The 13,612-nt window shown below is 23.6% G+C and overlaps 1 protein-coding gene across 3 annotated transcripts; it reads right to left on the bottom strand.

The window, feature by feature from the left end:
* Positions 1-7,514: 7,514 nt before the first annotated feature.
* Positions 7,515-12,815, bottom strand: LOC128963767 (ATP-binding cassette sub-family C member 5-like). Of its 3 annotated transcripts, XM_054310290.1 has the most exons (11): positions 12,633-12,815; positions 12,479-12,583; positions 12,221-12,382; positions 11,975-12,122; positions 11,340-11,892; positions 11,126-11,277; positions 9,745-11,052; positions 8,927-9,667; positions 8,053-8,853; positions 7,868-7,994; positions 7,515-7,797 (listed from the first exon to the last, which is right to left on the bottom strand). In XM_054310290.1, exons 1-10 carry the CDS (start codon positions 12,686-12,688, stop codon positions 7,917-7,919), a joined length of 4,104 nt encoding a protein of 1,367 aa, XP_054166265.1. In that variant the 5' UTR covers positions 12,689-12,815; the 3' UTR covers positions 7,515-7,797; positions 7,868-7,916. The 3 variants fall into 3 exon arrangements, with proteins under 3 accessions (XP_054166265.1, XP_054166264.1, XP_054166266.1); XM_054310289.1 differs by having other exon boundaries at positions 7,515-7,994; XM_054310291.1 differs by having other exon boundaries at positions 7,515-7,994; positions 12,221-12,379.
* Positions 12,816-13,612: the final 797 nt, after the last annotated feature.

Here is a 13,612-nt window from a genome sequence, read left to right as displayed (position 1 = left end):
TAAAGATAAATAAATTGAGTACATTCACAATATTTCTTACTTTATATACTGTATAAGAAAAAAGCAATTTACTAATAAAAAAATCAAATATATATTTTTTTCAACTAAATAATTCATTTAAAGTGATCCATCAAAATGTTTGATAAGGAAATTATTATTTTCTTTAAAGCTTTTAATAACAAACTTTGTAATAAACTCCTTAATAAAATTATTATTTGCCAAATATATTAGATATTAAACATATTAAATGTTATAATAATTTTATTTATATAATATCTCTTAGCATGAAATTGACAACAATTTATATAATATTAAATGTATTGCTCTCAGCTCTTATGTGGCTTAAAATATATGTCATTTATAAATAGATATTTGACTTTATATTAATGGAAATTTATAGTACTCTATATAATATGACATCACTTTCATTATTAATACGATATAATCTTTAATAAAAGGTTTAATGGTTTACTAAACATACTCAATGAAAATGTTTAGACAAACTTTATGTAAATTCATTAATGAAAGAAACACTTCAACAATACATTTATTAGTTATTATTAAAGTAATATCAATATAACAAAAACAATGTTTACTTTTAAGCACTTAATTAAAATATAAGAGATTGCCATTTATGCCATATGTTGCATATATTAATATAATCTTATATACAATAATATGTATATAATAATTTCAACTACTGTTTATATCAAATAAATATTTAATCAAAATATGTATTAATGGCTATAAATTAATAAATATTTAAATCATTTCTTATACTTATAAAAATAATTCTATTCAATAATTTTTAAAACATTATTTAATAAATATTTAGATGACTTTTTACTAAATAGTTTTTTAATTAATTTATAACTAATATTAAATATTCTAAGCATCGCATTGCCAAACAAACTCTTAAAAACATTATAATTTTATAACTAATATTAAATCATGTTTATAGTTACTAAATGTAAACCAAGTATTGTATAATAAACAAAAAATTGAAAATATTTACAAATCAATTATAATTAACATTAAGATATCTCAATGTTCTTTGAAAGATTGGTTTCTATTTTTTAATTTCTTTATCTTTATATTCTAATCACAACTAAAAATTATAGTAAAATATTAGAAATTATATAAAGCATACCTATATAAGCAAATTTAAAATGTTTTTAAGAATTTTATCTGTCAATGCTAGCAGAATAATTCTCAAATTAATTTTTATAAAATTTAATATATAAGAAAATGTTAATTTACAAACAATTTTATTTATACGAATATTTTTATTTATTAAAACTCTATTTAAATACTTTTCTGAATAAAATCATCGAATTTATATAACTATGTTATTTAATATAATGTAATTGTTATTATATTAATTTATTAAAATATAAAATACAAATTAGTAAAATTTCTTGAATTTTTATTATAATTTAGTTATAATTTAGTTATAATTTATTATAATTTAGTTATAATTTATTATAATTTACTATAATTATAGTTATAATCAATTATTTTCTGAATAAATATATATTTTTAATAATTTACTGATTAAGTGTATTAATAAGTTTTGACTAACTGATAATAAATTAATAATAAATATATAAATGAATTATTTAAAAAATAAAAAATAAAAAAATGCAATAAACTTTAGTAATAATTACAAAATAAATGCTGTAATAAAAGAGTTTATAATCATATTTTTTAAATTAAATTACAACTATATATTTTTAACATTTAAATTTTTAAAATTATAATAGTATAGAATTACACATAAATCATGAATTATATAAATTTATGTTAACTTATAGTATAATAAATTACAGTTAATGGTGTTATATAATACTGTATACTAAATGTGTATTACATAATTTAAGTCTGTTTTTAAATATTGTTGTTTTTTCTTATATTAATATTTCTATTATTAATATAAATAGTTACTATGAAAATATCAAATATAACATTACATTTATTAAACATTTTGTTATAATTTTGTGCTCCAATTGATTGATTAACTAATTTATGTATTAATAAAATTGTTGTTTACCACAACTTATTTATATTGTCTAAATATAAATTTATTATAAATTATTTTGTTTGGTAACTATTGTAATAATCATAATATTAAGCAATTTTATGTAACAAATTTTGATTAAATGCATTTTATTTTGTTTGCTTTATAATAGTTTATAAGATTAAGCATTCAATCAGTTGGAAAGGGATGCAGACCTGATGTGTGCTTAATATTAGTGTCGCTATAGAAACCTAATGGCAAAGAGTGAGAGTATTTGACTTTAAGAGTGGGATAGCATTGAATCAGTGCTTCTTTTTGGGAACAGTTAAGGGTTTGTTTGCTTCTCATGTCTATAATAAACGACAGATCCCTTAGTTGTTTTGGCATCACTTCAAAGTTGGTCTCATTAAAGCCAAGTGTTTGTTACATATCATATACAGTATATTATAGACGATAAAAACCTCATCAATTCTGAACATCTTATTTAGTGCAACAAGTGATACAATGAGTGAACATCAAAACCAACTAATTGTTAGCCAAACTAACTGTTCCTATAAGAGTCACATGCATTCCGACCAAACTTTTAATACAACTCTCACTCAAAATAATACAAATAATTTCGACAATATTTTACTCTATGATAACGAATCGCAACGTATTATTCAAGAATCGCATCAGAATTCATGGCAAACGGCTTTAGTTTATATATCTATTATATTAAGTGTTTATATAATGACTATAATTATTGTAGCCATTCGTTACACTTTCAAAAAATATAATAATAAAATATTTTGTTTACTTTGGCCAACAAATTGTTGTCAATCTTGTAATGCTTTACGAGTCCCACAATTCATCAAATCATCAAAATCTCGACAAAATGTAAGACTCAAATTGTTAATACATATTATTTATACTTTTATAGTAAACATTATTTTTTTATTTACAATAATATAAATTAAATATACAATAGATTATAAATAAATTAAAAATACTATTATGATATATTTATTATATTATACTATATATATATATAACTTTATATATATATAGTATAATATAATACATATATATTAATAGTATTTTTAATTTATTTATAATCTATTGTATACTTAATTTATATTATACCCTACAAAAAAATATTTATTACTTTACAGTACTGTATTAGTTTATTCTACAATTTGCTCATTTTATAAATTGGTTAGTTTAACAATATCTATTTGTATGACAAACTAAATATAAACTGAAATAAATTTGATGATCTTATAAATATTAACAAAGTTTCAAAGCAATGATAAATAAACTTATGCTTGCAATTGACAGAAACTCATTTATTTATAACACAATCTACTCATATACAGTATCAAGTAATAGATCAATATATATATATGTATACTGTATATATATTTGTATTCATTATGTGATAAATAGATGGATATATAGTTAGAGATGAGAGAGAGAGAGAGAGAGAGAGAGAGAGAGAGAGAGAGAGAGAGAGAGAGAGAGAAAAGGTTTAGTTATGTTAAATTCGCATAAAAATATATAATTTAAGATTAATGAATATTTTTCTTTCAAAAGTTATTCTTTCAGTAAACTTTAAACTACAATAACAATTAGTTAAACTAATTAATTAAAACGTAAAAATCATTTTTGTTTTAATAAATAAATAATTTGGTCATTAATTATAGCATTTGTTTAGACCATCAAAGTCGGTGTCATTGAGCGCATCCAATGAACCCAATGGTAATGCAGTTCTTTATATATCATCGGATGACTTAAATTCTATTGAAATAATACAAACCTCTCATGAAATCACTGAAACTCATCTTTAGTTCAATTTAAATGTACATAAATTTATAAAAATATGAATATTTTTTATTTTTCTTTCTTAAAATATAAATTGTTTTTCAAGTCACGTACTGTAACTTATGTGTATACCGTATAAATTATATATAATTTATATACGTAAGAAATATTTTGTATTTTATTGTTAAATAACACTTTATAAATATATTAAATTAAATTAAAAATTATGATAATAAGTTTATTTAGTTCTTGTATAAATTACGATATTTATTATATTAAAGTTAAATATAACTATTGAATATTATTAAAAGATGTTATATTACACAAATTTACACAAAAATTAAACAAATAATTACAATTAATTTTTATTATTGAATTACAAACATATTTTTAATTTAAAGTTTCTTTAAGATTTGTACTATAGTTATCTGTTAAAATATAGTACTGTATTGACATTAATATTGACTTTTTTATATTTATTACATTTAAATCAGGGTTAGTAAGGGGGGTAAGACCAAAATATCGAGATTTTGGGATTTTACCCCCCAGACTTTGACCAAATGGGAAAAATTGTTGCTTAAAAACGAGGAGAAATGCCCCCCCTCCCTAAAATTTCTACGCCGAAGGGGCCGAATTTTTTTTTGTTTTTAAAAATTTTAATTTTAATTAAAACTATTTTAGTATGTGTTTTTATGTTTTAAAATTTATAAGAATCTAATTATTGATTAAAAATAAGTTAAAATAACGTTAAAACTCATCTAAAAATAACATAATTTTAATTAAAATATTAAACTAAAAAATTAAAAATTACCTATTTGTTGAAAAAAGTAATCATATTACAATTTAAATATATGTTTAAGATAGTTTAAGAAGTTAATAAAACAATAAATACTTATATTACAAGTTTTTATTAATAATTTTTTAAAATTTTAACTAAAAAATTTTAAAAATTTTCAATTTTATAATTAGTATTCAGTCAGTATTTATATAAAAATAACATTAAAAAATATAAATATATATCTATAAACTATAAACATTAAGTATTATTTAAAAAATTAATTATTTTAAAAGTTAAAAATTACTAAAATACTAAAAAACTCATAGTGTATCATTAATGCTTTTATCAACTATTTTTAAGTATTAAATACATTATTATTTTATTTTTTGTTAAATTTTAAGTTTTTGTTAATTTTTAAGTTTTTTTTTTGTATTTTTGGAAATTTTACCTATTTTCCTAGGAATTTATACGGGTACTTATGTGAACTTTATCGAATTTACAAGGGAATATTCGGGAATTTAAGGGAATATTAGGGAATTTTCTCTTGACCACCCCCTTGATTTTGTATTTTTGAAAAAATTTCCGTTTAAAAATGCAATAAAAATCTTACCCCACCCAATACCCCCCCCCCAAAGATTTTTTTGAGAATTTTGTAAATTTCACCCCGGTCTACCCCCCTAAAATCCAAAACCTTGCTTAACCCTGAGTAAAATATATACCGAAATTGACAATTATACTAAGTTTGTATAATACAAATCGTATTTTACTGTATGAGACATACCGTAATCTTTTGATACTTAAAAAAGTTAAAATTTATTTTTAGTTTTTTTTTGCTAATCATTACTGTATTTTTTAATTTTAAGATTAATTTTTGATACACATTATATTCTGATAATGATTAACAGGATAACGATTCTGATAATAATATTGAAATACAGCAATAATTACTTATGACTTAACATTTTTATCATTTTAAGCTAATTCTGTTTATATTAAAATTTTCATTATTTTTTTAAAAACCTGAATGTTTTGGCTAATCGACACATTAATTATTTTACATAATATTTTTAATTAAAATTGAAAAACTACTGGTATGTCAATGTAATCATCAATACATATACAACTTTAAATATAACTAATATTAAATACTAAGTTATTTCATATAAAATATAATTAGTTTAATAACTAAATATTTGTATTAATATTTTCAATACGAATTTATCTATGAATTTTATAGTAAATTATTGTTAATGAATAGTTAAAGTATTTCAGTAATGTTGTTGTAATGATATAATAATAATGAAAAAAAGATTAATAAATTTTTTGAATATCATTTAATACCTGTATATCAAACTAGAAATGAATATTTTTTATTTAATAACTTATTCACTGAACTATATTTATGAAGTTATCTATTAAGATACCGGCACTGAACTAATCTTTAAAATACTTATTATAATAATATTATTAATACATATAATATTAATTTTATTATAGTATTAAAAATTCAAATTATAGTGTTTTTATATAATTTGCAATTTTAGTCATTTGGTATTTAATATATTGATATTTAACTCGCAAGAAATAATTAGATAGTTTTACTAAAACTTGTGCTAAAATACTAAAATATTTTTTAGTAAAAGGTGTTTATTATATAGTGTATATACAGTTTACATCTATGCTATATTATAATTAGTTTGTTTTAAAAATACATTACAAGTGATAATTAAATATTATTCTTAGTATTTTAATTAATAATTAAAGTATAAAAATTAATTTATTTACTTACATTAAACTAAAAATATTAAATAATAAATAATTTTTTAAAAAATAATTATAATTATTTATCTATAAGAATATATATATATATACAGTATATATATTGTATATAAATATTATAGATCCCATTTGTATAGTAGTGTAGTGTATACAGTAGTAATAATATATATGTTTTATGTCTCACAAATATAGTATTACAATATCTATAAATATTCCCATATGATAATAAGGTAAAATTTCTATAGAAATTTATTTCTGAAAAATTTACTAGAAATTTCTATTTGCCCATCTCTAATTACAACACAACAATACTTACCTGTATTTATTAATTACAATATATAACTTTTAATTAAATTTATAGTCATTACAAAGCTATACGTTATGAGGTGATAGCCATTATGTGTAATAGACTATTACTACAATATTAGATGAAAATAAAATTTAATTTATTGTAGATAACAGTATAAACTTTTTTTTTATATAACCATAAGTTTATATAGAGTATATAAATATAATAAATATGTAATGTATGTGTGACTTAAACTACTTAACCTTATGTTTCCTCAGCACTAGGTTTATAATGGTATAATTTAATCTGACCTAGTACCTATTATATTTACAATGAGTTAGACAATACTACTCTCACTCTACTAAAAATTAATACATTTAAAACTTGAGATTGTTTTACATATGCACTATAGAATATATTTAGTAGAGTACATTAGTATACTAAAAATATGTAAATATTAATTATATATGTAAGGTAAATTTATATAATTTAAAATAATAAAATATTAATAATTTTACATATTTCTTATTTATAAATTGTAGATAATATTTAGTATAATATACTGTATTTAAATTATAAAAGATTTTACTTTAAAACAGTTACAAATAGCATTAATTTATATGAATATAAAGAATATTTAATATATTATAACTTTATTTATATTATAACTATACAGATTCTGTATTACAGAACATAATAACTAATTATGATAAACAGTTTTAATTGTATTTTTAAAATTAATACTTTAGTTGTAAAATATATTTTTTTAAAAGCAATTTTATTAATAAAATTTTTATACATTGACTTGTAATATATTCACAAAGACTTTAGAATAAAAAAATACCAGGGTTGCGATAGGTTTTCTATTTCAGGGGGTATAGGGTGGGTCAACAATTTTTTATTGCATTTTTAAACGACAATTTTTTGCCAAATTTAAGTAAATTCCCTATAAATTCACCAAATAAAAGGAAATATTGCAAACTTAATTCTTTAATATTCTCAAAATATTTTATTAAACTATTAGTATTTATTTTTACAAATCCTCATAACTTTTTGGTTTTTAGACCAGGGGGGTTAAGTTCCAAAAAAATGTAATCTCAGGGGTAAACCGGCTTACCCCTTTACGCAACCCTGAAAAATACATATTTTGTTTATTAAATGTTAATATTTAACATTATAAAAGATAACTCATTACAAATACCAAATAGTATTGCATTTATAATAAATTTGGTGAAAAACATATAAATTTTTTAGTTTTGATGAATCATTTTAGAGTAATATGAATCAGTATTTGCGGCTAAAATAGACGGATTGTCAAACTCGACGATCTATTAAAAAAAAGTAATTTTAGAAACTATATAGAAGTTAATGAGCTATAAGTGATACCTTTCCATCACTCAAAACCATAACCCGATGGCAGTGTTGAACAGTTGCCAATCGGTGTGCAATCATAATGACAGTGCAATCTTTAAATGTTTGAGTTATAGTATTTTGAATGATTTGTTGCGTTTCTCCGTCCATATGAGCCATAGCTTCGTCAAGAAAAATGATTTTACTTTTCCTAAGCAAAGCTCTGGTCATACAAAGTAGTTGTCTCTCTCCGGCCGAAAAACTGGCGCCACTTTCATTGACAGACGAATTGATGCCATTCTTTAAATTATTAATTTTTTGACTTAAATTAACGCTTTCAAGCGCTTCCATAATAGCTAAAGTATTAAATTCATTAAATGGATCCAAGTTTTTACGTATAGATCCACGAAAAAGAATGGGATCTTGAGGTATGATTGATATACGAGATCTGAGTATATTTAATGGTATGGATGATATGTCAATGCCATCAATATTAATAACACCAGAAGTGGGTTCAACTAATCTAAACAATACGGAAGCAATAGACGACTTTCCAGCACCGGTTCGGCCAACAATACCTATTTTTTCTTGTGGACTGATATCAAATGTAATATCTTTTAAAACCAATTTAAGACCCGGTCTGTAGCGCATCGTTACGTTTCTAAAGCTTATTCTTCCTCTTGTTGGCCAATCAGTGGCAACTGATTCACCGCTTTCTAAAGAGACATCTTTTTCAGTTTTCAATGTTTGTATATACATATGGATTCGCTCTACTGATGTAAATCTGGTCTCAACGTCGACACCCAAACGGATAACAAATTGCAATAAACCGCTCAACTGATAGTAATTATGTGTTTTTATATTAATTTTTGTAATTAAAAATAAATAAATATAACAAACAATACAATACCTGCATTGATAAGACAAGTGCTAAACCAGCAAATGCTGATCCAACACTTCCCTTACCATTAATGGCAAATAAGGCGGCAAATAGTGAAATAAAGACACACAAGATATCCATACGAGTGGACAGCCATCTCATTGAACAGTAATATAGAAAATTAGGAGCAGAATGATTGTCAATGAGTTGATTGAATTTATTAATAAATTGTTTTTGTTTGTTATAAGCTTTGATTGTCGACAAGCCTTCAAATGTAGTGGTGATGTGACTATATATAGGAGATCGACGGGTATTTTCCACGCGTTTCAGATCACGCATTGCTCCTCTAAACATGATATGGATTAACCAAAATAAGCCAATCAGTACTGTAAATGCTATGAGAAACCAGGGATAGACCATAATTATAATGAAAAGATTGCACACAACTATCATTAAACGCTGCAAAAAGCCGTCCAACGCTTGCGGCACTTGAGTGTCCACTTCATCCATGTCTCGGGTAAATGTGTTTAGTATACGTCCGATGGGAACGGTATCAAAAACTGACATGGTACTTCTAAGTACCTTGTTAAATAATTGATTATGCAATACATTTGAAGCACTCAAAGTTACTTTTGTAAACATATATCCCAACGTTAAAGTCACACATAATATAATGACAATAGTGAGACCATAAATTGTTTGATAAAATTTCAAATTAGGATTATCTATAATTATTTCATGACCTCCGGTGCCATTCATTATTGATGTAGTCTTGAGTTAATTATTGAGTTAGTTAAGTATATAATAATAATAAACATTTTAATTTACAAATTGATTATTAGACTTACATTTCCACTTCCCTGTGATATCCAATAACCTAACCACCAGTTGGCAAATGAAGAAGCAATAGCTTGAAAAGTAAGCCAAACGATGACAAACGAGACGATAACCATTCCTCCACCGGCTGTTATATAACCCTTATATGTTTCTAATGATATATTTCCCGAACCTATGGTTTCATCTATTATTAAACGACCGGAGTTTAGTGTTTCAGTAGAATCGATATCATTGGTCTGCGATACAGAACTTTCACTACTATTTTCGCTCAATGAAAGAGGCTTTACATCTGACCAATCGGGAGATGAAAAACGTATATCATTACCATCGATGTCCAGATCAGTCTCTTTTTGTTCAATAATTTCAATTTCTTTGTTTAATGAACTCATTTCTGACGAGTCTATTAATTGTTTGTATTCATAATCGCTATTATATAAGTGGTTATGAACTCCAATGTTGACAACTCTTCCTTCTTTGAGGAAAACAACAAAATCCGTGTACTCTAAGCAATATGTCTGTTGAGTCACAATTAATACTGTTTTGTCTTTTAGACCATTTCTAATGCATTGACTAAATATATGTTGAGCAACATTGCGGTCAACTGAAGATAACGGATCGTCCAATAAGTAAATATCTTTGTCTGCAAAGTAGGCTCGAGCTAAGCTAATTCTTTGTTTCTGACCGCCTGAAAGAGTCACTCCTCGCTCACCAATTTCTGTTTGGTCTTCAGCGACCAGCGATGAAATGTCATGAGTGAGTGCACAACATTTGACGGCTTCATAATAGCGTTTTGAATCAAAATTATTGCCAAATGTAATGTTTTGACGAACTGTTGCGTTCAAAATCCACGAATCTTGTGGTACATAAGCCACTGAACCTCTTACTCCAACTTTTCCTGATATTAGTCTCATTTGTCCTAAAACTGAGTGCAATAAAGCTGTCTTTCCTGAACCAACACTTCCAATAATACCAATATGTTTTCCGTTAGGGATTTCAAAATTAAGATCAAAAAGACAGGTAGCTGTCAGTGTACTCGACCTCTGAACTATACTGATCTCATTTGATGACATTTGTTCACTATTTAAGACATTCATTTTAGCGGATGGACAATATCTATCCCACGCAAGAGTGGCGCCATTGAATTCAACTGAATTATCAGTAGAAGTCGTTAGTCTAATATAGTTGTCTTTATCGTCGTATTGAAGAACTTTTTCAATGCGATTCATAGCTATCCTTCCGTTTACAATATCTTTAAGATATATTGGAAGTGATCGGATCCCGTGTGCGGCCACATAGTTAACCATTACTAAAGTAAATGCCTTTCGGGAATCAATTAAAACGTTTTGAATAATTAAAATTTAATTTTCAAATAATTTTTATCAAATTATTTACAGTAGCAGCTGTTAGATCACCCTCTTTTGATAGAGTGTACGCAACAATTGTCACAACAGTTATAACCAATGGTGTCATCAATGATAAAGAAGTGCTAATAGTTTGCAAGTATTGACACTTTTCTAGTAATAATTTTTCTTTTTTTCGAAACTCTATAATTATAGATAAACTAAATTACATTTAAAAATAAAGTAAACTTAAGATTAAAATTAACCTAAAATTGATTGACTAAATGTTTTTTCCCAACCATACAATTTAATTAGTTTTATGTAAGTTAACAATTCAGTCATATAAGAGACACGTTTATCGCTATTAATGACAACTCTTTTCCGATAATAACTTTGTCCTTTTGCTATCAAAAATTGTAATCCAAATATCAATATAAAAACCAGAACTCCGACCATTGCAAACACTCCTAATAAAGACCAGGTGTATACTATAGTAACAATTGTAACTATAGGACCTCCCAAAACAAGTGGCAGTATATAAATCATGTGAAATATCTTATTGATATCCACTGCAAATAAATTAACCATTTCTCCAATTGTTTTGTTAGTCGATCGAGAGGTTAATATTTTGTTATATAAAAGTGTATTTAAAGCACTGGTAGTTCTAATGGCTGTCCGAATACATATGGCATACATAATAGCAAAAGAAGTGGCTCTTCCCAACTCTGATACAAACAATGCAATCGTCCATTTGATTGCTTGCGAACCACTTTCAGACTCATTCTCTATTGAATCCAATAATTTCTTAAGAAATAATGTCTATAAATATAAATTTAAAAATAAAATAAATATTTTTACTCTTTATTTTTGTTTATTTAGCAATAGATGAGTGAATACTTACAGAACTTAAATAACCCAATAAAAGGCAAATCAGATAAAAAAGTGAAGAAAATAAAAGACGAGTTTTGATAAATCGTTGAATAACTTTCTGAAGAGAGGCGTTATGTAAACCATGTTTTCGACACTCACTCTCCCATATATTAGACATCCTTTTTACAGTAATTTTTGTTAGTTTAATACAAAGTATTTTTTTTTTAATATAATAGTTGTTAGTTTTGACAAAATATATTTGAGATTAAATAAAAACCTAAAGCTATTGATACGACTCGAGTCCAGAGGAGAACATTCGTATATATCATTGGATTTGATACCACTTCTGAAGGATTGCCATACTATTGGTGTCATCCATTCAAAGAAGACAAATGAAAAACAAGAGGCACTGTCCACTGGCATATCCTTTTCATCTCTACTAACCATATATTATATTATTATTACTAATTTTTTTATAAATAATTGTCTCTAATATTTAATATTAATTTGTATTTATATAATATGTTAAAATTACCGCTTTTTTCTATTAAATGGTAGTAAATGTTGAAATTCATGTCTATATTTCTTGAGTCCTTTTCCTTTAATATACTCACTTGAAGTGGTCGTCGACTTATAAATTCTGTGCATAAAATAATGACATTAATGATAAAGAAAACATTTTTTTATACATATTCTCGTCGTCGTCTTCGTTGACATTTATTTTAAGCTCATTATGAGTGTCCATAATTGTCAACAAATATTCTGTATAATAATAATCACTAAATAAACTTTAAATTATTAAATTAAACTTTATATAATTAAACTCATTAACCTAAACAAAGATATAATTATTGAACAACAAAAAACACATTTTGTTTAAATAAGAGTACTCCAGAAAATTAGTTTATTTATTATGAATATAATGGAGTTTAGTTATCATTATATTATTTTTTGTTTCCATAACTTTGGCGATAAATAGTAAATAAAATGGTAAAAAATATTGCTTAATTGTCTTTTATTTAACAGATAAGACTACCAATATATGCATTTAATTACTAATGTTACAAATAATATTTATTTAGTTATTTTATTTATTTCAGTAGTATAATAACTGATATATTGTTTTGTTTAATTGTGATTGCTTAAATTTTATACTATTGAATAAATTTATACATTTATATAAATACAGTATATTAAATAGTACATATTATAATCTTATGTATAAAAGTTATGCTCTTTTATAGTTAATTAATTAAATAAATAGTTTATATTTATTGTTAGATATAAAAATAATTAATTTTATTAATATAAATATAAGTATTATTTTTATAATAAGTTTATTTTTAATATAAATAAACAATATTTTTTATAATCATATGATGATTAAGTTATTAAAACAATATTGTTTAAAAATATTTCTGGAAACATTTTGAATATATTTTTAAATATTTATAACATTTTTACAAAGTTTTAGTCAGATTTATTCATTTAGTATTTATAAATATTTCAATTATTAATGTTATTAATTAATTTTTAAAATTAAATTTCAAAATCAAAATCCATATAATAAATTAACAGTTAAATCAATAAATTTTATTGCACTACAAAAATTAAGTAGACTTTGTTTTAAAATTATAAAACTTCAATGAAGTAAATGATTTATTACTAT

Source organism: Oppia nitens, unplaced genomic scaffold (genome assembly GCF_028296485.1).
Source record: "Oppia nitens isolate AA-2021 unplaced genomic scaffold, nextdenovo-longstitch-racon4-pilon3 scaffold7_pilon_pilon_pilon, whole genome shotgun sequence".
Lineage (NCBI taxonomy): Eukaryota > Metazoa > Arthropoda > Arachnida > Sarcoptiformes > Oppiidae > Oppia > Oppia nitens.
Note: the sequence above shows the minus strand (reverse complement) of the source record. Positions and strands in the feature narration are given on the sequence as shown.